This window comes from Chlorocebus sabaeus, chromosome 1 (genome assembly GCF_047675955.1).
Source record: "Chlorocebus sabaeus isolate Y175 chromosome 1, mChlSab1.0.hap1, whole genome shotgun sequence".
Lineage (NCBI taxonomy): Eukaryota > Metazoa > Chordata > Mammalia > Primates > Cercopithecidae > Chlorocebus > Chlorocebus sabaeus.
In genome coordinates, this window is record NC_132904.1 from 28558414 (window position 1) to 28583591 (window position 25178).

Consider the following 25178-nt stretch of genomic DNA (forward strand, 5'->3'; position numbering starts at 1 on the left):
ATGCCAAGAGGAAAGACCATGTAGGAACGCAGTGAGAAAGCGCCTTCCACAAGCCAAGGACAGAGACCTCAGGAGAAAACAAACCTGCCAACACCTTGATCTTGGACTTTTAGCCTCTAGATCTGTGAGAAAATTAAGTTCTGTTGTTTAAGCCGGGGGCACGCAACTCCCGGGCCATGGACAAGTACTGGTCTGTGGCCTGTTAGGAACCAGGCCACACAGCAGGGAGAGAGAGAGAGAGCGAAGCTTCATCCATATTTACAGCTGCTCCCAATCATTCACATGACTACCTGAGCTCCGCCTCCTGTCAGATCAGCAGCAGCATTAGATTCTCATAGGAGCACGAACCCTATTGTGAACTGCGCATGTGAGGGATCTAGGTTGCATGCTCCTTATGAGAATCTAATGCCTGACGATCTGTCATTGTCTCCCATCACCCCCACAGGGGACTGTCTAGTGCAGGAAAACAAGCTCAGGGCTCCCACTGATTCTACACTGTGGTGAACTGTATAATTATTTGATTATATATTATAATGTAATAATAATAGAAATAAGGTTCTCAATAAATGTAATGCACTTGAATTATCCTGAAACCATCCCCACCTTGGTCTGTGGAAAAAAGTGTCTTTTACAAAACTGGTCTCTGATACCAAAAAAACTGGGGACTGCTGGTTTAAGCCATTCAGTCTGTGATATTTTGTCATGGCAGCCCCAGCAAACTAACATGGCACTGCTTAGATGCCAGGGAACTAAGAAGGGGTCTTATTAGGCAACCAGCTTCAAGGGACCAGCAACTCAGAGATCCCCAAAGATGAGAAATAATGGTGCTCTCTGAACCATCTACAAGACTGTGCCAAGAGAGAAAGAACTAGGTTTACACACCCACCAGAACCTGCCGTGAAATGCCAGCTTGTCACAGCATTAACCAAGTAAGGGCTTCCAGCTCCTTTCCTGCCCCCTCTCTTCTCCCTTCACCCTGCCAGGAGTCAGAATCCTCAGTAAGCCAGAGGAGAAAAGGATGGAAACTTAGTGTGGGAAATGAGAAGCCATCCATAGACCGCCTTTCCAAGCTGCAGGCCCCACTAGAGGAGGGAGAGAAGTCTCCACTGGGAACCAAATTCGAAGATCTGGCGGATTCCCTGGGACTGGACATCCCAATTGCTGAATGAGGCTGTGCTGGAACTAAAAGTGACTTAAGAACTTTTGATTCCTGAAGGGGGCCCAGAAGAGTTGCGGACCTGCTTTAATTTTCATCCCAGGGCAAGGGAAGAGTGAGGACCCACTGAAAAAAACTAGGAACAATGATAGGCAAAAATAAAGTTTGCTTTCATAATATACCATGAGTCCTAACATATGTTCTCCTACACATGAGGCAACTTAGCCTGGTCTCTGGCCAAAAAAGAGATAACCACTCATTGAGCAATTCTCATCCTTTCAAATTCCTCCACTGTCATCATTGAGCAATTCCATCTTCTTCAAGCAAGACTAGCTGATGCCAATAGAAAAATCATTTAAAACAAACAAACAAAAAAAATCCTTAAGCTGTCAACTTGGGTGCAGATGTTCTATGAAGCCAGAAACTGAATGTCATCCTCTATACCCCATGACCTAGAGAAGCAGACTAACTCCAGACCAGCAGGGCTGGGCAGGACTAAGATTCCCACAATACTTAAGAGAAAACTGAGTTCAAATCCAGGCTCTGCCATTTAACAACTGTGTGACCCCGGATGAATGACTTAAATGCTCCGTACTTCAATTTCCTCATCCATAAGATAGAGATCATAAAGTACCCATCTGATGAAATAGCTGCAAAACACTTAGAACGCTGCCTGGCACAGGGCAAAGGACTCACAATACACATAGCTATCATTATACACCATTGCCTCTCAAAATGAAATCTTGTGATGACCTTGGTTTATTAACACAACGTTGTAAAAAAAAAAAAAAAAAAAAAAAGCTTTACAAGAGGCATGATGATGAAAGGCGCAGATGGACCAGACTCCCTGGGTTTGAATGAAGCAAGAATCTGAGGCACGTTGCATAAGGGTTTGCTATCATTACTAATCATTCAGTGAGAGACATACAGTAATAGGTATACATATGCAATACATAGAGAAAGAGCTTAGTACTAGCAGCCATTATTAAGGCAACAGTCACCTCAATAAATCTACATGGGCCATGAAGCCCCTGGTCACCCAGAGATATCAGAGGCACTGAACAGGGCCAGCCAGCCAGAGGGCATTTTCCTAATCAGGAGGCTGCTGAACTTGACCTCTGTTGCTTTTCATTATTTATTTAACAGCATATGGTGGCTCTCAAGAAAATAGGATGTCTTGAAGCCAGAAACCCATCCTCCTTGGGCGGGATAATCAGCCATCCCCTGGAACCCCACCCCCTAGCCCTAACCTCTCATTGTCTCTCTTGTGTTACCTGATCCGGTTTCTTCTTCCAGGGCAGGTTCCACCTTGCTGGGGAGAGGTGAAGAACCATGGCCTTCCAGCCTCCCGAGAAGGGGATGTTCCAATGGGCCCAGAGCTCTCTGGGCCTGGCTCGCCACTCACTCACCTGGGGCCTGAAGACTGACAGAGAAGCAGGCAGAAAATATGAAAAGCTGATACCCACTGCAGGAAATCATTGTTTGGCTGATTCCAGACTAAAAAAACAAGGGCAACATCGGAGAAAGGAGGGCAAAGTGTCATTCGGGGCCATTGTTACAGCCGCTGCTCTGTGTGGTGGGGAAACAAAGCAGGCCTGTGTGTGTGAGGACAATGCTGTTGTGTTACTAACTGCTTCTGTGTTACTCCTGGGGACAGGAGGATGAGAAACGAGGGCACAATGTCTTCCCTGGTGGACTTCACTCATCATAGCAGCCAGGTCAATCAGAGCTGGGAGAGGCATTTTGGACATTCAGCCCATGGCACGATGTAATAGGGGTCAGGGGACATGCCTTCAGGTGTGACCACCTGCCTATTTGTTAGTCTTCTATACATGAGAGATCACAAATGTCCCTCTCCTCTTCTCTTACTTGCTTTCAGAAACTTACCCCAAGTTAGAGCTGAAAAGAATGAGATATATCATTTCTCCAAACACAAATGTCATCTACTTCAACTCTTCAACTCCTAACTTTTGTTATGGGACATCTGGCCGGGACTAATCCCCAGCCACGCAGCACGTTAGCAGCAGTTGGCAAGATTAGATGAATATTATAAAGCTTGCACCCACTGAATCCCCATAATGAACAAGACACTAGGTCATGAGCAACTTTGCAAAATGACCTCATTTGCTCCTGACTTCAAATTCTGGCTCTGCAACTATTACCCATGGACTGTGAGTAAGTGTTTTCTCTGGGGGTTAGTTTTCCCATCTGTAAACTACGATCGTGATTGTGTTCCCATGAGGATTAAATGAATTAATGTATGCAAAACTCTTAGGAACAGGGGCTGGCCCATAAAAGTGATCAAGAACCATAAATCACAAATTAGATGCCCACATTACCCCCTGAAACTTGCTTGCACTCACTCATCAGGAGATGGTATGCGGATGGCTGGAAAACCAGGATCCCAAGTGTCTGTATTTAGCCCTGCTACCTATTATGGCCTAAGTTCACCCTGTTAGGTCCCTGAAGGAATTGGGCACTAATAAATATTCTCAAGTATGAGACAGGTGACAAATGTGTGGAGAAGGCCCACTGTGATCCAACAGTGTATGGTGGGAACTGTGGAGATTTGGAAAGCTCATACCAGTCTTCAGGGGACAGCCAGGGCTCAGCCCCAGCCAACCGCAGCAACGCAGAAAGGTGGAAACAGCATGGTTGGGCCGGCAAATTTTTAAACAAAAGCCAGAAGAGTGGATTTTTATGTCAAGTTTTCCAATTTTGAAACATTGTGGACCACACACAACATTGTTAATGCAACATGAGCCCTAGGTCATGCAGTTTGTAATGCCTGATCTGGACACAGACAGCATTTCCAAGCCAGTGCAACCCTGCTGACACTCAGAGCTTTTGTCCCCAACTTGTGCTATGGTCTGAGCGTATGCATCCCCCACAAATTCTGATGTTGAAATCTTCACCCCCAGGTGATGGTAGTGGGAGGTGGGATCTATGGGGCGTGATTAGGTCATGAGTGTGAAAGCCTCGTGAATGAGATTAGTGCCCTTATAAAAGAGGCAGAAGAGAGCTCCCTTCCTCACTGCCACCATTTGAGGACACAGTGAGAAGACACCATCTATGAACCAGGAAACTGTCATCATCAAACACAGAATCTGCCAGTGTCTTGGTCTTGGACTTCCCAGCCTCCAGAACTATAAGCAACACATTTCTGTTGTTGATAAGCCACCCTGTTTGTGGTATTTTGTTATATTAGCCCATATGGACTAAGACGCCTGGTGAGCTGATTGGGCCATTTCAAAGCCACTCTTTGACCTACAGTAGGGGGCATAAAGCTAAAAAGACTGATCAATCCTTTCACCCTGCAACCCACCCTCATCTCTGGACTGACACAAGGGTGAGGAAAAGGGAAACAAGGGAAATAACGGGAGGGTAGCAAGGACTCTCCTTAAAGGACTACAGGACCCTTGACCTAATCTACCTCCCGCAGGCATTCCTCTGAAAAAGAAGGCAGCCAGGACTTAGTAGTGAAACCAAAGGGGAGAATAGGAGTTTATTTAAGCTCCCATAACCTTCATCAGTTACCTCAAATGAACCCAAGTAGTACAAGTGACAAAATGTGTTTGCTATGCAAATGCAACTTCAAAACAAGACTGCTCACAATGAGATAACACTTCATACCCACTAACATTGCTATAATCAAAAAGACAGAGCCAGTGACAAAACGTGTTTGCTATACCAATGCAACTTCAAAACAAGACCGCTCACAATGAGATACTACTTCATACCCACTAGGATTGCTATAATCAAAAAGGCAGAGCCAGATGCAGTGGCTCCCATCTGTAATCCCAGCTACTCAGAAGGCTGAGGCAGGAGGACTGTTTGAGGCCAGGAGTTTGAGACCAGCCTGAGCAACATAGCAAACATATGTTTTAGAGACGAAACATATTTTTTGTCTCTAAAAAAATAAAATAAAATTAGCTGGGTATGGTTGTAGTTCCAGCTAGTGAGGAGGCTGAAGTGGGAGGATCAACTGAGCCCAGCAGCTTGAGGCTACAGTGAGCCATGATTACACCACTGTACTCTAGCCTGGGTAAAAGAGCAGAGACCCCCATCTCTCTCTCTTTTTTTTTTAAACAAATGTTGGTACAGATGTGAAGAAATTGAAACCCTTATACATTGCTTCTGGGGACTGTAAAATGGTGCAGTCACTTTGGAAAATGGTCTTGTACTTCCTCAAAAGGTTAAACACAGAGTAATCATATGGCCCAGAAACTCCACTATTCCACTCTTTGGTATATACTCCAAGAGAAATGAAACATATGTCCGCACAAAAACTTTGTACATGAATGCTCATGGCAGCATTACTCACAACAGCTAAGAAGTAGAAACAACCCAAATGTCTACAACTGATGAATGAATGAACTATGGTATATCTATACAAAAAAAAATTATTCAGCAAAAAACAAATGAAGTACTGATACAGGCTACAACATGAATGAACCTTGAAGAAGTTTCTCCTCTCATGCTAAGTAGAGGAAACTAGTACAAAAGACCATATATCATATAATTCAACTCACAGGAAATGTCCAGAAGGCAAAACCATAGAGACAGAAAGTAGATCAGTGATTGCCTAGGGCTGGGTGTGATGGGGAGAACCGGGGGCAGAGGCAAGCATCGATAGCTAAGGATATGTTGTTTCTTTCGGGGATGATGAACATGTTCTAAAATTAATTGTGGTGATAGTTGGACAACTCTGTGAGTACACTAAAATCCATCGAATTGTACACTTTAAATGGATAAGTTGTATGGTACGTGAATGTTATTTCTATCTCAATAAAGCTATGATTAAAAAAAAAAAACCCTTAATACTAAGATTGCTGCCCTTAATCATTTTCTACTAATAAATTATGTGTCCATATCCCTCTCTTCCTATCTGCCCCGCTGGAGAAATCAGGGCAAGTGTTCCAAAAGGCTGGTTTCCCCCAAGCCTCAGGGCTCCAACTCGGGTGACTAACTGGCCTGGTTTGTCCAGAACTGTCCCAGCACTAGCCCTGAAAGTCCTGCATCCCAGGAAATCCCTCATCCCTGGGAAAACTGGGATGGCCAGTCCCCGTTGTGCAAACCCTTGCCCACAACACAGGAAAGCTCTGCCCTTTAGTGTTGCCAGTGACTAGAACTGAGAATCCACATAAGCAATCCTTCCCCTTTTGGGGTATAAGTCATCCTTGAGCTCCCCCTAATGGTCAAAAGGTATTTTTATTATTCTTCCCATTTTATGGATGATGAAACTGAGGTTCCAAGAGGGAAAGTAATTTGCTAACAGTACACAGAAGTCAGAAACTGAACCTAGGTCTTTTTCCAAAGCCCAAGGTAGCCCTTCCACTCACTCATTATATTGTCTCTCACCACCACCAGATTGATTGCCCAGGAACACTCTTAGATTGTTTTTGCTGCCTGAGGAAGGTAGCCAGACATGCAAAGAGAAGAAACATGAATGTACAGCTGTGGGACAACAAGGAGACAAGTACAGCTTGATGGTTAACAGTGCAGAATCTGGAGCCAGCCTGCCCATATTTGAATCTGGACTTTGCCACTACTTAGCTGTGTGACTTCAGACTACTCAACCTGCCTATGTCTGTTTCTCCATATGTAAAAAGGAAATAATACAGGGTGTGTGTGCTTATATATGTATATGTACATACATATATGTGTATATATGTGTATATATGTATGTATATGTATATATATAAACTATCATAGGATAGGAATGGGAAGTAAATCAGTAAGTGTAAGGGCTTAGAACAGAGTCGGGCACATAACAAGTTTATTAAATAAATGAAAGTCAGCACTGATTCCTATACTCAGAATTGGAAAGAAGTCAGATTTGGCCTAATGAAAAACAGTCAATGGAACCAGATCATAGAAATGAACTCTGATATTCTGTTCTGTTCCTACCGAGGAAAATGTTGATGGTTTAGAAATTGCTGGACATTCTGCAGACCACAGACAAACCTTTACATGCAACATGGCATTGGCAATCCGGGCAGCCCTACCAAAACAGGATGACATGGTGCCGTTCATATCATACCTGCCCACAAGAGCAAGGAGAGCTGGGAATCCTCCCACTCAAGCAGCTCCTGTCACTCAGCTCTGCTCTCTGAACTAGATGGGTGTGATGAACACCATCTTACAGAGGTGGAAACTGAGGCCCAGAGAAGTTCAAGAATTTGTACATGGAAAAGTTAATAACGCATAGAATTGGGATTCCAACTTAGGTCGAATTCTAAAACCCCTACGCTTTGCTGCCACCATGCATTAGTTACCATTGCTGTATAACAAATTACTTTAAAGCTTCATAGCTTAAAACGACAAACATTTATAATCTTAATAGTGTTTGAAGGCCAGAAATCCAGGCGTGGCTAAGCTGGATGGTTCTGGCTCAGAATCTCTCATGAGGTTGCAGTTACGCTGTTGGCCAAGACTACTGCCTTCTTAAGGCTCTACTGGGCCTAGAGACTCTGCTTCTAAGGTCGGTAATGAGGTTGTTGGCCAGATGCTTCAGTTCCTTGTCACCTAGGCCTCTCTGTAGGACTGCTTACAACATGGCAGTTTGCTTTCCCCAGAGCAAAGGACTCAAGTGAAAGAGAGCAGGGTACATGAGAGAGCACCCAAGCCAGGAGACAGGAACTTCAGTCTTTTTGTTTGTTTTTGGTGCAGTCTTGTATAAGCTAATCTCAGAAGTGATATGCCATTCACACCCACCATATGCTATTGGTCACCCATACCAATCCTGGTACAAGGTGGGAGGTGTCTACACTAGGTTGTGAATACCAGGAGGATGGGATCATTGAGGGCCATCTTGAAGGCTGGTGACCACACTCCTCATTGCTCTAAAGTAAGACAAGAAGGCACAATCCTGCAAATAACAAAGCAATATCCTCAAATAAGTCACAAAAGTTCATCTTAGTCTAATCACTTTTTTGGGTGGTTGTTTATTTAACAAATACTCAATTCACCCAAGGCAATGGGCCCAACCCTATAGATACAGGCAGGAGTTAAACCTAGAACCTACATAGAGTTATAACAGAAACCAGGAATCAGGCCATGAGGGTACATGGAAAAGAGAGGCCAAGAAAGAGAGCTACAATCAGGACTCCATGACAAAATGGTTCTAAAATCTTCTAATCCAGGAAGGGGTTCCTCCTTAGACAATGTGATTTTTGTTTTCCTGGGCCTTGACAACATCCCCACAGAAAATGGAGTGGAGGAAGGGGAAAGGGGAGGAGAGGAAACAAAGGAATAAATGTCCTTAGCAGCTTACCAATTTCTGGAATTTCACAAATGGACATTCTTTCTTAAGCTCGAATATATCAGAACCCATTTTTTTTTTTGAGCTGGAATTTGCTTTAAAAAAGTGGAGGGTAGGAAAAGAAAAGAGCCACCCAAATACTAAAGGTAGATAAAGGAAATGTCTGTTTTGATGTACAGCCTCTGAGAACTGGGCAAATCAGAGTCCAGTACTGCCTATGCAAAATCACTCTTTACAATTATACTCATTATAATTACCTTTCTGAATAAATGAATTAAATCATTTCCATAAACCACCTGCCCCATCTCACCCCTGTATAACAAGAACCTAGCTAGGTAGTAGCTTTCATTCCATTCCTCTCTTGTCCCCTCTCCCAAACACCTCCTCATCTGCTCTTGGAATCAGATCTCCTCTATGACTATGGGAAAGTTACTAAAAACCCTAAATGATTATTTCCCAATCTGGATAATACTAATAATACCAGCTCCAACCTACTCTATAGGCTGAAAAACTATACACGCAGAAGTAATTTTACATTCTTAAAGACAGGGTGTGTGTGTGTGTGTGTAAATTCCAAGAAGCCCCATATGCACAGCCTCATTTTCATTCCAAACACTGGTACGCTGATCACTCCTGAACAGCTACGTTTCTAAGGCGCCTGACAAGCTTGCAGGTGCATTCCCCAAATGTGCCAGCCCACCCACATGGGTCAAGGGAAAACCTGTTTCCCTGACCTGGTAAGTAGACAAGTCAAGCCAATTTCCCCCTCGAGTAAACCATCCTCCGCCCTGGTTCCCCTAGTCCTTCGGTCCTACAGTCCCAGGGTTTAGCCATCCAGCCGCCGCGTCCGTGTTGATCCGCGCTCCACTGCCGCAGCACCACAACCGAAACGCCTTCCTCCACCCTGAAGCCCCCGGCAGGCCCCGCGACAGCAGCCAGCGAAAGCCACGTGACCTCGCTTCACTGGGTGCTGAGGTCATGTGACTTCGGGAAGATGGCTGCCCTGACAGCGGAGCATTTTGCAGCGCTCCAGAGCCTGCTCAAGGTAAATCGAAGGAGTGGGGACAGCGTGAGGTGGCCCTTTGTCTCCGAGACTTTAGACGGAGCAGGAATTGGGAACAAATTGACCCTGGTGTAGAGCCAGAATTCTGCTGCTTGTTCTCTGTGTGATCCCAGGCAAATCGTGGCTTCTTTCTGAGCTTTTAAAAAGAAAGAACAAAATATCGTTTTGACAGGAACGTAAGATTAAAAAAAATAAAATAATGGGCATGAAGGCGCAGTACAACCTCCTGCTATTAGTCTCTGGGATTGGTTTTCGGTATTGGGGCATTGGAGTGGTAATTGCTAGACCCACGTTACCAGTTCCCCATTTTATCCCGTAGCCCCTCCTGCACTCCATAATTAAGAAATTAACTCCTACTGCATCCGCCCAGCCCTCCGAATGACCTGTGCGTTCAGTGTTCCCCTGAGGTCCGGATTTTCCCTACTCGCTTTGACCTGTGAAAGGGGCGGGACCATCTCCTGATAATCATTTGAAAAGTTGTGAGGTTGAAATGGACCTACTTAATAGGGCTTTGTAAAGCTCAAATGACGTAATAATAATATTATTATTAAATAATTATATTTATAATATATATTAATTATATATAAATATATTATTAAACAATAATAATATTATTAAATATTATTATTGAGACGGCGTCTCTTTCTGTTGCCCAGGCTAGAGTGTAGTGGCGCAATCTCGGCTCACTGCAGCCTCCGCCCCCCGGGTTCAAGCAATTCTATGCCTCAGCCTCCCGAGTAGCTGAGATTACAGGCGCCGGCCACCAATCCCAGCTAATTTTTGTATTTTTAGTAGAGACAGGGTTTCACCATCTTGGCTAGGCTGGTCTTGAACTCCTGACCTCGTGATCTACTCGCCTTGGCCTCCCAAAGTGCTGGGATTACAGGCTTGAGCCACCGCGCCTAGCCGGAATTATTTAACTTATGATTTGTCCTGTAGGAGAAAGGGCAGCTTTATTTTCCTTCGTAGAACTTGTCGCTAGCTATTTGCCTGTTGTCTATCTGTCTCATAAGAATGTAAGATCCATCAGGGACCTTTCCTTTCTTCCTCCCTCTCTCTCTTTTTTTTTTTTTTAAACACCAGGTGAAGAGGGTTGAGTTACCCTCCTTCATTTATGACACATCATAATCATCAGTTCATGTAATAGTCTGTTTTGTTTTATTTATTTTTTAATTGCCTTCTTAGTGTTCATTAGCATTCTCCACTCCTATCTATTCTTTGGTTCACAAGTGTTAATACCCAACAAGTAGAACAATAATACCTGGCACACAGCACGTGCTCAGTAAATAGCTGTTAAGTGAATTAATAAATGAAGTAACAGAGCTGGGACTGGAAATCTAGGGCTCTCAGCTCCCAGCCCAGTGCCTTTTCACCTTCATTTTGGCTGCTCTGTACTTACCCCCGTCCCCATGCCTGTTGGTCTTATGCACTCTTTTCTTTTAAAAACTTTAAAAGATTAATGCGTAGTATACATACAGAAAAGTGCATAAATAATAAATTTACAGTTAAATGATTTATTACACATCAATGTAACCACCACCAAAGTCAAAAAATGAAATGTTACCAGTACCCCAGAGGTCCCCCTTTCGCCGCTTCTTTGCTTCCTCACTTTCTTCCCCAACAGTAAACTCCATGTTTGCTTCTGATACAATTCGTTTAATATTGCCCATGTTTGAACTTTACATAAATGGAATAATACAGCACATACTTTTTTTTATGCCTGGCTGCTTTTGCTCACCATTATGTAGCAGTAGTTCATTGATTTTCATTGCTACTGTCCTATGTATTTTCTTTTCTTTTTTAAAAAAAAATACTTAGACTTTTTGTTGTGAGATAATTATAAATCCATATGTAGTTGTAAGAAATAATATAGAGAGATCCCATTTATCCTTTACTCAATTTCCCCCAGTTCTGCAAGATTCTGCAGAACTATATATAATATAGTATACATACTATTATGTATAGTATGTATATAATATATAGTATACATACTATATAATATACATAGTGTATATATAGTATACATATATATTATACTTACTATTATGTATAGTTCTGCATAGGGAAAATTGGGTAAAGGATAAATGGGATGTCAGTACCTAATGTCAAAAGTATTGACATTGACAGTCAAAATACAAAACATTTTCGCCACCACAAATATTCCTCATGAATAGTCACACCCTCCTTAACCTTTGGAATTATTCATTTCTCTAATTTTGTCATTTCAAGAATGCCATATAAATGGAATAATGCAGTAAGTAACCTTCTGAGATTGACTTTTTTCACTCAGCCTAATTTTCATCCATGTTGTGTGTATCAGTCGTTCTTTCCTTTTTATTGCTGAGTAGTACTCCACGTAATGATTGTACAACAGTGTTGTATTGTGTAGTTTTCAGCATACACGTCCTGTATTTCATTTTTTGAGCAATTGCAAATGGTTTTGGGTTTTTTGTTTGTTTGTTTGTTTTGAGTCTCGCTCTGTGGCCCAGGCTACAGTTCAGTGGCATGATCTCAGCTCACTGCAACCTCCACCTCCTGTGTTCAAGCGATTCTCATGCCTCAGTCTACCGGCTAGCTAGGACTACGGGTGCCTGCCACCACTCCAGGCTGATTTTTTTTCTTTTTGTATTTTTAGTAGAGACAGGGTTTCATCACGCTGGCCAGGCTGGTCTTGAACTGCCGGCCAAAAGTGATCCACCGGCCTTGGCCTCCCAAAGTGCTGGGATTATAGATGTGAGCCACCACGCCCAGCCCATATTTTTAATTTTAGTGTCCACATGTTCATTGCTAATATATGAAATACAACTGATTTATGTATGTTTATATTCTACATGCAAACTTGCTAAACTCACTGTTTCTAGGAGTTTTTGGTATATTTCTTGGGATGTTCTACATAGAAAATCATGTTATTTACAAATAGAGACAGTTTTATTTTTTCCTTTCTGATCTGCACACATTTTATTTCCTTTTCTTGTCTTATTTTAGCGGCTGGAATTTTCAGCACTGTGTTGATTCAGAGTGGAGAAAGCAGGTATCTTGCCTTGTTCTCAGTTTTGGGAGCAAAGCATTCAGTCTTTCACCATTAAGTATAATGTTCACTGTAGGTTTTGTGTAGATACTGTTTATCAAGATAAGGAAGTTCTCTTCTATTCCTATTTTTTTGAGGGTTTTTATCAAGAATGGATGTTTAATTCTGTCAAATGCTTTCTCTGCATTGATTTATATCCTGTGATTTTCTTTGTTAATGCAGTTGATTACACAGATTTGCAAACATTGAACCAGCCTTGCATCTGTGGAATAAATCCCACCTGGTCATAGTGTATAATTATATATTTATATAATTATATAAATATATAATATAATATATAAATATATAATTATATGTCTGTATTTGATAATAACATATTATTTATATATATATATATAACTCATCTCTATTTGCCAATATTTTGCTAGGAATTTTCGCATTTATTTTTATGAGGGATATTGGTCTGTAGTTTTCTTATTTTTCTGTACAATTTTGTGCGGTTTTGGTATCAGGGTAATACTAGCTTTATAGCTGTATAAAATCATTTAGAGAGTACTCCATCATCTTCTGTTTTTCTAGAGGAGATTGTGTAGAATCAGTTCATTCTTTTCTTAAATGTTTGTTAGAATTCTCCAAACTATCTGGGCCTAGAGATTTTTTTAGGGGCCTTAAAATTGTGAATTTAATTTTCTTAGTAGTCATATTAATTCAAATGATCAATTCAAGTGATCAATTTTATAGTAGGGGAGTGGAAGTAGTTTGTGTTATTTGAGGAATTGGCCCATTTTATTTAAACTAGCAAATTTATGTTTATAGAATTGTTCATTAAGTTCCCCGTATCCTTTTGATGTCTGCAGGATCTGTGGTAATATCCTCTATTTCATTCCTGATACTGATAATTTGTGTCTTCCCTCTTAACTTTGTCGGTCTTGCTAAAGGTTTGTCGATTTTTATTGACATTGTCAAAGAACCAGCTGTTTGTTTCATTGATTTCTCTATTTTCAATTTCATTGGTTCTTCTCTTATCATTGTTACTTCCACTGCTTCCTTCGGGTTTATTATGCTTTCCTTTTTATAGGTTCTTGAGGTGGGAGCTTAGATTATTGATTTGAGACTTTTCCTCTTTTCTAGTATATGCATTTAATACTATAAAATTTCCTCTCACTACTTGCTAGGCTGTGTCCCACAAATGTTGATATGGTGTGTTTTCATTTTCACTTAGTGTAATTTTTAAAATATCCCTTAGACTTCCCCTTTGACATATGAATTATTTAGAAGTTTAAGTTTATAAGTGTTCAGATATTTTTCTGTTACTTTTCTGCTATCGCTTTCTAGTTTGATTCCATTGTGGTCACATAGAACACACTCTTCATTACTTCACTCCTTTTGAATTCCATGTTTTTGTTTGCCCTGTTCTGTCTTCCTGATTGTGATGGTTTATTTTAGGTGTCGACTTGATTGAGGGATGCCTAGATGGTTGTTGAAGCATTGTTTCTGAGTGTGTCTGTAAGGGTGTGTTGCCAGAGGAAACTGATGTGTGAGTCAGTGGACTGAGAGAGGAAGACCTGCCCTCAATGTGGGCAGGTACCATCCCATTGGCTGGGGACCCACCTGAGCCAAACAGGTGGAAGATGGGGGATTCCCCCTCTCTCTGTTCTCTCCCTTCCTTCTCAAGTAAGATGCCTTTTCTCCTCTTACCCTTGGGCATCAGACTCTGGGTTCTTCATATTTTGGACTCTGGGACTTGCACCGGTGGCCTCCCAGTGGCTTTCAGTCTTTTGGCCTCAAACTAGGGGCTGTACCATCAGCTTCCCTGGTTCTGAGGTTGCCAGACTTTGACTGAGCCAAGCTGCCAGCTTCCTCCAGCTTGCAGATGGCCTATTGTGGGGCTTTGTCTCTGTGATCATGTGACCCATTTCCCCCTAATAAATCCCCTCTTACATACCCTGTTGGTTTTGTCTCTCTGGAGAGCTCTGGCTAGTACACTGGTGTTCCACAGTTTCTTGTTTCATTGCTTCCTTACTGTTTAGAGAATTTGTTTTAACTGTTCTTTTACAGCAGATCTTGTGACAGATATTCTCAGTTTTTCTTCACCTGAGAATGTCTCAATTTCCTCTTCATTCCTGAAGGATATTTTTGCTGGGTGTAGGATTCCAGGTTTACAGTTTTTTTTCTGTTTCAGCACCTGAAAAATATTGTCACTTCTTTCTTGCTTCCATGGTTTCTGATACGAAATCTGCTTTCATTCTAATTGTTTTTTTAATTGGTAAGGTGTCATTTTTCTCTGCTTTAAAGATTTTTTTTCTTTGTCTTTCATTTTTGAAGTTCAATTATATGTCCTGGTATGAATTTCTTTGGATTTATTCTGTTTAGGGTTCACTCAGGTTCTTGAAATATATAGGAGTATGTCTCTAAGTAAACTTGGGAAGTTTTCAGCTATTATTTCTTTGAATATTCTTTCAGTCTTGCCCTCTTTTATCATCTCCTTCCAGGACTCCAGTGATATGAATGTTAGGTTTTTCGTTAGGGTTCCACATGTCCCTGAGGCTCTGTTCATAATTTTGTCTCTTTTCTCTGCTTTTCTAATTGGGTAATTTCTACTGCTCTGGCTTCTAGTTCACTGATTCTTTCCCCTATTCTTTCCATTTTGGTGCTGAACCCATCTATTGAGCTTTTTATTGTGGTTATTTTTCAGTTCTAAAATTTCCATTTTTTTCTTTGTCTCTTCTATTTCTTGGCTGAGGTGATTTTAAAAATTGTTTCAAGCAAGTTCATAATTATTTATTGAAGCATATTTATCCTGGCTACTTAAAATTCTTTATCAGCTAATTTTAACATCTGTCATCTTGGTGTTGACATCTGTTAATTACCTTTTTTTCATTCAGTTTGAGATCTTTCTAGTTCTTGGTTTGATGAATGATTTTCAGTGAAAACCTGGATATTTTCATATTATGTTCTGAGAATGGATTTTATTTAAATTTTATGTTTTAGCTGGCTTCCTGTGGCACTGCTTAGGCAGGGGAAGGGGGTGCTACCTCATTACTAGCAGTTGGAAGTTGAAGTCCAGGTTCCCCACTCGGCTTCTGTTGATACCTGAAAGCAGAGGTTCCTTGTTACCACTGGGGAGGGGTGGAATTTCTGACTCCATGTGGTCTCCACTGGTATCACAGAATGATGAGGCTTGTTACCAACTGGTGGGGATAAAGGTCCCAGCTTCCTACTTGACCTTCTCTGACACCTCCCCAGCAGGAGTGTTGGCGTACCTCATTATAGCCTCACAAGTCTTCTCACTGAGGTCTAGGCCTCCCATTCAGCCTTTGTTGACATAGAGGTGGGTGGCACTGCAGTTTTTTAGTGATATTTGGCTGGAGTGTAGCAACTGTCATCTAAAAGTGTTTTGTCTTGCGAGGCTGCCCCTTTATTGGTCCTTTAGCTAGATAGAACAGGTATTTATTGTGGCGTTTTTTCCCCTCTGCATCCATTGTCATTTCCACATTGCCCTCTTCTTCAGCTGAAAGTCTGGGATATATGAAGCAAAAAAAATCCAGGGAACTCACCATTGTGTCATTCCTTGTATTATGCGGTCCCTAGCAGATCTGCCTCCTTCTCTCCCGCTTCCAGGGTCTCATGTATGTTTTCTGTATCGTGTCCAGAGTTTTTGGTTGTACTTAGCAGAAAGATTAGGGAAAAGTACATCTATTTGATCTTCCTAGAATCCAAAGTCTTATGTATCTTTAAATTTTAAGTCTCAAAGGTATCATGTATGACTAAGACGTTATTACTCAAAACGTGTGTTTTCAGAGTCTGAGGTGTTGTTGTTGTTGTTGTTGTTGTTTTTTCCTATCTGTGATTTAATTCATAGGCCTCCTCAAAAGATGTTGTCAGACAGCTGTGTCAAGAGAGCTTTTCCAGTTCAGCCCTTGGCTCGAAAAAACTCTTGGATATTACATGTTCCAGCTTGTCTGTGACCCAGGAGGAGGCAGAGGAAGTAAGTGTGGTCAGAAATGACCTTTGGCCACTGGCCCTCTTATTAGTCTCTTTCTTGACTTCCCAGTCATTGCCATGTCCAAGGAAAATCCCTTGAAACATCTGTTGACACTATAGCAAACTTTGATAAATGGGACATGAATGGGAGAACTGTACCCAGAATCAGAGCTCCTGACCATTTTCTTTCAGACCTGTTACCTAGACAATGTGGAACAAAAGCCAACCTTTCTGTGATTTTCTTTTCCAACCCGTAACGTGCTGATGCTGATAAATTGTTAGCTGGATAGCTTAGGACAGACTTTTCAGGGATCTTTGAACAGAAGCTTTGAGGCCTGCGTAAGATTCAGGAGTATGCACTGCTAGATTCCATCAGGCTTCCTGAGGGGTGCTTTGTGTATCTGACTCCCTCCTTAGCCCTCTGTCCCACAGAAGGTCCTCTTCTCCTCAGCTCATCTGATCTCAGCAGGTGGCCAAGAGGGAGATTAAGCTAACTTTCAGTAAGTTATTATGTAGCAGCAACAGCCTTATCTTGTCAAGGCAAATATGTTTTTTTGTTCTGTTTTGTTTTGAGACGGAGTCTCGCTTGTGGCCCAGGCTGGAGTGCAGTGGCGCAATCTCGGCTCACTGCAAGCTCCGTCTCCTGGGTTCACACCATTCTCCTGCCTCAGCCTCCCGAAAAGGTGGGACTACAGGCGCCCACCACCACGACTGGCTAATTTTTTTGCATTTTTAGTAGAGAAGGGGTTTCACCATGTTAGCCAGGATGGTCTCGATCTCCTGACTTCGTGATCCGCCCGTCTTGGCCTCCCAAAGTGCTAGGATTACAGGCGTGAGCCACCACGCCCGGCCAGCAAATATGTTTTTAAAACAGCAGTTTCTTCATCCAAATGGGCGTATGTTTTTGGATTTTTTTTTTTTTTTTTTTTTTGAGACAGGGTCTCGTTTTGTTCCCCAAGTCGAGGGCAGTGGCATGAACATGGCTCACTGCAGCCTCGACCCCCCGGGCTCAAGCAGTCCCCCCATCTTAGCCCTACAAGTAGCTGGGACTGCAGGCATGCACCACCATGCCTGGCTAATTTTTGTATTTTTTGTACAGACAGGGTTTTGTCATGTTGCCCAGGCTGGTCTCGAACTCCTGAGCTCAAGCAATCCACCCACCTCAGCCTCCCAAAGTGCTAGGATTATAGGCATGAGCCACTGCACCTGGCGTATGGTTTTTGTTTTTTGTTTTAAGTCTGGACCTTATTTATTGAAATGAGCTATGGAAAAGTAAAAGGAAAAAGCAAGATTATGGAAGTGATTTGGAGACTTATTTTGGGTTCCCCCCAAAGTAGGTTATTTAGGAGATGATTCTAGAAAACACAAAGCAGTGGGGAAAATCAAACAGGGATGGCAAGTCAATAAAAGAGGATGTTAAGAGTGGTTACTGCTATGGAAAACTTGGGATCCTGTAAGAAACCAAGTAGAACACCTCTCCGAATTGTTCCCTAGGAGGACAGAGAGGCTTGGCCATTTATCCATGAACACCCACTCTCACTGGTGGAAGGTTAACTTCCCTTCACTTCCAGGTTGTGTCAGGTAATCTGCAGTGATATCAGAGAAAGCCCCAAAGCAGAGAAACGGTTACCTCCAGAGAGCTTTTTTAGGTTAGCTAAGTATTACTCTATTCACAAGACCACCATAAACCACTCTTACACTTCATAGTTACAGATTCACTTAGAAAGACCTAGGATGGGAACACAGCATTGTAGCAGGACGGGCAGACACGCCTCTTCCCAGAAGGAACCCACACAGCCGGCCAGGAGCTGTTTGTTCTCTTTGCCCTCCTAGGCGACAGTTGAGAGGAAAGGACATGAATCCTACCACCCTGGATTCAAGGCCCTCACTCCACAGGCGCCAGTATCTCGTGTCACGGTTCAGCAAGCACAGCTTCAGGTTCTCGAAAGGAGCCTGCAGCCACACATAGGCAGGTCCAGAGCTACAGGCACCCTAGGTATTTATGCAGTCCTCTCAGTCCAGAGGCTTGGACCAATGCAAGGTTGCTTAGTAACACAGCTGACTTTGCACTGCTCTCAGGTTACCAGGGAAACAGCACCAGAAAGTTAACTGAAGGTCAGATTCTCATGCAGAAGGAAAAGGGCTATATTAACTCTTTGCCCACAAGTGGAGAGTTGCTGGCAAGCTGACAGCTTCCTAGGTCAGGCAGCTGCATCTGTCTTCTAAAGCAACAGGTGAACTCCGAGGCAGGCCAAGGCATGTGGGGCATGAACATGTGCCACAGAGGCCTCTGGACTCGTGACTCAATTGAATGACCGTGACAGTGTGCAGCCTTAGGGGTGTAGAGCCCTACCCCTGGCCCTGCCTTGTGCCCCCTGCCTGCTGCTTCTGTTGCAGCTACAGGATGGTTCCGTCTATCTTGCAGCTGCTCCAGGCTCTGCACCGCCTCACTCGGCTGGTGGCATTCCGTGACCTGTCCTCTGCCGAGGCGATTCTGGCTCTCTTTCCAGAAAATTTCCACCAAAACCTCAAAAACCTGCTGACAAAGATCATCCTAGAACATGTGTAAGTGCTCATTTCTTGAAAGTCCCTTCTAACTTTTATATTTCTTATTATTTTTATTCTCATTCTAGAAGTAATAATATGCTCATTGTTAAAAAATTAGGAAGCCCAGATAAGCAAAAAGAAAATAAGACGCCTATAATTCCACCAGCCAGAGGTTAGCGTAGTCTTTTCTTAATGGAAAGCTTTTTAAGACATGTTTATTTTTTTCTCCTTACACCTCTATAAGAGGTTGATGTTTTGTTTTTGTTTTTACCAAATGGATCAGGCTATTTTGTAACTTGCTTATTTTCTGTTAACAGTATTAACGATAGTGACATTTCAGGTCAATATTTACCTTCAATATCATTGTAATGGTTAATTAAACCTATCCTATTATAGGAAGAAATGATGTATAATTTAATTTTAAAATTTCATAGTGTTGGACACTGAGGCTATTGGCACTTTTTCATTTCGGTGAACAATTTACAATGAAAACTTTGCTCGTGTGCTTATTTTTTTACCGGGTTAAAGGTAATGGACATTTTGAGGGTTTGGCCTTAAATGTTCAAGTTGGCCATTAGCAAGATTGCAGTATTGTTCCACAGTAGTAGGATACAAGTGTAACCCTCTCCCTACACTTTCACTGAGGGGATTTTTTTCTTACATTTTTCTCAGTTCCACAAATGACAATTTCAGTGTTCCCATCTTTGACACTAGTAATGTCAGTTATCTTTTTCATATGGTTATTGATCATTTTTTTTTTCTTGTGTGAAGTATCTGTATATTTTCTTGGCTGGGGAGTTCCTTTTAAACACGTACATTTTAAGCAGAATTGATTAACTGTTGGTTAGCAGAAAGCTTGAACAGACCTCTCTAATAGCAATAACTGATAACGCCTATTTACCAAGGGTTTTATTGTATATTAAGAACTCTCTCATACATGATCACATTTTATTATGTATGTTGCAGCATTAGTCAGGTCTCTTTGGATGTGTTTTTGCAGAAGATGCAATATTTGTGTATGCAGTAGGTGCTCAATAAAGAGAAGATAAGTTGACCTTTTTTTCTGTTTTGTCTTGGAGAACAATAGTGCAGTAAGATTACAATACATTGTATTTTCTTCTTTTTTGTCCTAAACTATGAAAACTGACAACACTTATGGCCTTAACGTCACTGAGCTTGTAAAACAAATAAACAAAAGACTTTCTGGGAGGGAGGGGTTTCTGTGGCCCTTTCCTGTTAGCAGGTGATGACAGGTCTGAAGATCGCAGGAAGGACCAAGGTCTCCTCTCTATCAGAAGAGTCAGTCTCATCCGCTTTCCGTTATTTTTTCCTCATCTTTCCCTCTTAAACAGGTCTGCTTGGAGAACCGAAGCCCAGGCAAATCAGAGTGAGTACCAAGAAATCTGCCCCGCCCTTCTTACTTGTCTCCCCAGCCTCAGCTCTCAGTCTCCCAGGTGATCAGAGAGTTCAACAGAAACCAAAGTGAACCATTCTAGTCTCAACCCATAGTCTGTGTATGGTGGGTTTTTTTTTTCCTAATTCTACTTTTTAACTTTTTTCTGATTATAAACATGATTATATAGGCATGTTGCTAAAAAACAGAAATATCCAAAGCAAAAAGTGAAGTACTTAAAATAATATTTCAATTGTGAAAAACATCAACAGTGATAAAAAATAGTTTGACTGAATAAAAGTCCATGTTTAATACGTGGTCATGACAGTAACTCTGAGCCAGCCACAGTGCTGGAGCAGTTTATCTGCATTAAGTCATTGAGTCCTCCCGACAGCCCTGTGAGCCAGGCTGATGAGCAAACAGAAGCTCAGAGGTTAGATAAGTGGTAGCACCTATATTCAAGTCAAGTCCATTTATCTCCACAACAAGAGCTCTTACCACTATTGCTGAAACTACACATTTCCTAAGCCTCAGGCCGTGATTTCTCCTCTGCCTTATGTCACTTCTCATTGTGCCCTAACATCTGAAGGGCTGGCTATTCAGGAAGAAGCCTGGATATGCTGCCACTGTGAATTAGTGCTAAGTTCAGGCAGCACAGAGCAATGGGTAAGGCACATGACTTCCTGTGGGTCTTGGGCTTCGTCTGTCTGTCTCTCTCAGAGACTTGCTGCATAGACCAACAGAGCATTGAGTTGAGCTGTTCCTTCCACAGTCTCTCTGCCACGCCTGGTCGATCTGGACTGGAGAGTGGATATCAAAACCTCCTCAGACAGCATCAGCCGCATGGCCGTCCCCACCTGCCTGCTCCAGATGAAGGTACATTCACTATCATGCCATTAGAAAGAAGAGGCAGCACCCCTGTGGACATCTAAAACACCAGTCTCCAAGGTTTGGGATGTCTAACCCATATGTTTTTAAAAATTACCATCCCCTTTACCCTCCTTTGTTTAGTTACACTGTGTATGTATACTACTGTATTAACATATTATGGACATATTAAAGCAACAAAACAAATGCAAAACATTTTAAAAATAATTTGCTGATACCTAAAGGTAACCCTATATAGACTCTTAGCAGTTTAGCTTTAACAATAGTGGTATGCTTCCAGATTTTGAATAGCCTGCCTGATCATTTCAGTGTACTCTAGCCAACTTCTTATCCAGTGATTAGGCTGTCATTATTTGTAACGTGGCTGCTCAAGAGTTTCTACTAGTGGCCAGGCGCGGTGGCTCATGGCTGTAATCCCAGCACTTTGGGAGGCCGAGGTGGGCGGATCATGAGGTCAAGAGATCAAGACCATCCTGGCCAACATGGTGAAACCCCCTCTCTACCAAAAATACAAAAATTAGTCAGGCGTGGTGGCGGGTGCCTGTAGTCCCAGCTACTCAGGAGGCTGAGGGAGGAGAATCGCTTGAACCCGGGAGGTGGAGATTGCAGTGAGCCGAGATCGCACCACTGCACTCCCGCCTAGTGAAAGAGTGAGACTCCATCTTAAAAAAAAAAAAAAGAGTTTCTGGTCTACATAACCAGACACCCAGAAATTTAACACTTGTAAGAAAATGAAGAAGTAAGGGTGCCTCTAGCAATTAAGTTTTAAATATTAGTGAAGCTTAACTTCTTTTTTTTTTTAAACTAAAGGTTGTAAGATTGTTCCTGCATCCCAGTGCAGGATTGTCTTAATTATTCAACAGAGCCTGCTCCTTAAATACAATGTAAACACACATAATGTTTTCTTACTTGAATGCTGAGAGTTAGGGTATCAGAGAGGTGAGTGGGCCTTGGCTTGGCCTTCTTTGATACCTACCCCAGGCACTTGTTGCAAATGGAGACTGACCCAGGCCTCTGAGGCATCTCCAGCCCTCTCCCTTACTGCTAAATGACCCAAGGGCTGGTACTCTCTAGTGCTTCGGAAAGAGCCTCTCTTCAAAGGTTCAGCAGAACTGAGCTCAGCCTCGCAGGGTCAGGGCTGACTTACAGGGAGATAGGAAAAGAAGCAGCTTTGACTTCCTGGGCTATGTTCTCTTTTCAGATCCAGGAAGATCCCAGCCTATGTGGAGACAAACCGTCCATCTCAGCTGTCACCGTGGAGCTGAGCAAAGAAACACTGGACACCATGTTAGATGGCCTGGGCCGCATCCGAGACCAACTCTCTGCCGTGGCCAGTAAATGATCCAGCCAGCTGCCAGGGCCACTGCCGTGACCCAGCTGCTCATGAGCGATAAATGTCTCCCCACATGCAGGCTGCCCTCGCAGCTGCAGCTGACAACAGGCAGGATGGTGGGGACAGCAGGGGGCTACTGCCATCCAGAAGTTACAGTTGGATTGGGAAGAAGCAGCCAGATCCCCCGCTGTTCTCCTCACTCATCTTTCTCTTTCTGAAGCTGGAGAGCAGAAGCCCCCATATTTGAAAAGCTCCTGAATGCAACTTAATTACCACCATGGCAGGGTGAGGGAACATTTGCGTCGTCAGCTGCCTCTGCATAGCTGTTTGGGAAATTCAGGCCCAAATCATGCAGTTTATCCAATACATTTATTTCCAGCATTAGCTCTAATTAGTTCATTTCCAATCCCAGAACACATGAAGGGAATCAGGTGAGAGATGCCAGCAGTTCCCGCTCCTCTGTCAGGGAAGCCAGACAGAGCCCACAGAGCATGGTCCATCGAGAGTGTTCCCTGAGCTCCCTGCAGCACACTGGAACCCCTCTTCAGTGTAGGAAGTCTGAAATGGGTACTAATTCCCTTCATGAAACCAGGGCCCTCTTCCTTCATCTGATGCAGCCACTCCTAGGTGAAGAAGTGGGAATAATTGGAAATAAACAACAGTTCTAAACTTTCATGATTTTTGTAGCTTCTTTTGTCCCCAAGTTATGGCCTTTAGCCAGTACTTTTTCTAGTTTTTGAAGATGATCCCCACTTCCTAATTCCCAGCTAAGCCCTTGACTTGAAAGGGCAAATGAAAGTCAAGGTGTGACATGAAATCAGGCAAATGAATCTCAACCACCTTCTGTGTTTTCACCTGTTACGTAGAACAAAAGGAAGCGAGGCTAATCGTCAGTATGTGCTTGTTACAAGAGCTATGATGAAGGCACTCCTTCGAGTTTAACCACATGAGATCATCTCTGTCATGTGCCTCACGCTTCACAGGGACTCCATGCCTGAAGATCTCCCTTCCCTCTCCAGATCATCCCCATGGCAACAGCTTGCAGCCTGCTGTTTGAGTGCTTTGCTTTGGCAGCTTCTCTGCTAGTTTGTGTACTGAGTGAATGGAGGAGGTAAATCCTCAGATTAAGAATATGCTCTCAGGAGTCAGGCAGCCAAGGTCAGAAGCCAGCTCTGCTTCTCAGTGGTAAGGTGCTTGACCTCTAAACCTCAATTTTCACTCACTTTGTACTTTTTTCATAAATTAAATGAGTATAATAGTAGTACCTACTTGATAGGACTTTTGTGAAAATTAAATTATATAATGCACCTAAAAACATTTAGTACTGTTAGAACTAATAGGAAAGGCTTTGATTATTAATGGATGAGAGTAGAAAGCTTGGTGCATTTATTGTCTCATCTACTATAACAGAGTTGGTGTGAGAATTAATACTCTTATCCTCCCTTTATTGACCAGGAAACCAGTTCATTGAGGTTGAGTCATCTGCTGGTCATTAAGAGGTAAACCCCTATTTCTCTAGCCTCTCTACAACACAGGACTTTGCAAGGAACATGGAATTCTGTGACTAGCGCCATTTGGAAAATGTTGAAACTGAAGTACACATGAGAGAGCTTACCTCTGCCTACCCAGTGAGATACTAGGAAGGTCAAGGGAAAAAAATTCCAAGCTCTTCTTTATCTGCTATAGGAAGTGAACATTCAGTTTTTTGCATGCAATGACAAGAGGTCATGGACCCCAGAAGTCAGCCCACTACTTCCAAGTTGAGAGCCCCTGGTTGTACCTTCCAGTTGAGCTCACCCTTGTCACATATTTACCCCTCTCCTTTCCTTCCAGTCCCCATGACCTGCAGAGAGATCTCATATACCTTTTTCCTGGCCTCCCATGGGCATCCATAAGAAACACTTGAAGCAAGAAGCCCAGTAGAGGTGTCTGGGCAGTTGGACATTTCCTTTAGGCAGATCTGTCCAAATAGAGCCATCTGGGTATGTGACACAGAGGGCATTTGATAAATAATTGGAAAAGTCAATACATGTTTGCTACCCTTCACTTCATGTGTTCATTTAAGGCATTTGTTTTCCTCTGTAGTGATGATGGATTGTTTGTAGATAACGTATTTCTGGTTGGCCTGGCCCTATCTCAGAAGAGCCTCCTGGCTGTATCTGTTGATCTCAAAGGAAGTTGGCTCATTCACTGCTTGTCTAGTTTCCCAGTAGTACTTTGTGTGATGAAGCAGCTGTATACAAACTGTCCCTTCCTCAGGGAGTGGCAAGGGTTGGATGTCCAAACTCTATCCACAAAAGGACAGTGATCAATCTCGCTGGTGCGTGTGCTGGCTGCCCAACACATCCCACCCACCCACCCATCAACAGGGGTCAGCATCTGCCTCAATCCTGATCAAATGCATGTGCCACAGCCATCGTCTCATGAATGTTCATGATTCCAATCAGCGAATCTGAGTCTGTCCCTGGGGTTTTCTCTGCTGTAACCAATAGAGACCACCTCCTGCCTCTAGGCTCTGACAG

At 42.7% G+C, this 25178-nt stretch overlaps 1 protein-coding gene across 5 annotated transcripts; it reads left to right on the forward strand.

Annotated features, from left to right (window-relative positions):
* The first annotated feature begins 9345 nt into the window (after positions 1-9345).
* COMMD9 (COMM domain containing 9) lies at positions 9346-23329 on the forward strand. Of its 5 annotated transcripts, XM_073017319.1 has the most exons (7): positions 11718-11737; positions 12469-12514; positions 16374-16499; positions 18921-19060; positions 20395-20429; positions 21208-21311; positions 22525-23329. In XM_073017319.1, exons 1-7 carry the CDS (start codon positions 11733-11735, stop codon positions 22663-22665), a joined length of 597 nt encoding a protein of 198 aa, XP_072873420.1. In that variant the 5' UTR covers positions 11718-11732; the 3' UTR covers positions 22666-23329. The 5 variants fall into 5 exon arrangements, with proteins under 5 accessions (XP_007999985.1, XP_037855443.1, XP_007999965.1 ...); XM_008001794.3 differs by lacking the exons at positions 11718-11737; positions 12469-12514 and adding an exon at positions 9346-9465 and having other exon boundaries at positions 21208-21383; positions 22525-22631; XM_008001774.3 differs by lacking the exons at positions 11718-11737; positions 12469-12514 and adding an exon at positions 9347-9465.
* The last annotated feature ends 1849 nt before the right edge of the window (positions 23330-25178 follow it).

What these genes read in the sequence shown, in the direction of transcription:
- COMMD9 (XM_008001774.3), top strand. Translation starts at nt 9,415, where the DNA reads ATGGCTGCCCTGACAGCGGAGCATTTTGCAGCGCTCCAGAGCCTGCTC. An exon ending in CCCAGGAGGAGGCAGAGGAA is followed by an intron (nt 16,500 to 18,920) that starts GTAAGTGTGGTC and finishes TCTATCTTGCAG; the next exon opens with CTGCTCCAGGCTCTGCACCG. An exon ending in AAGATCATCCTAGAACATGT is followed by an intron (nt 19,061 to 20,394) that starts GTAAGTGCTCAT and finishes CCTCTTAAACAG; the next exon opens with GTCTGCTTGGAGAACCGAAG.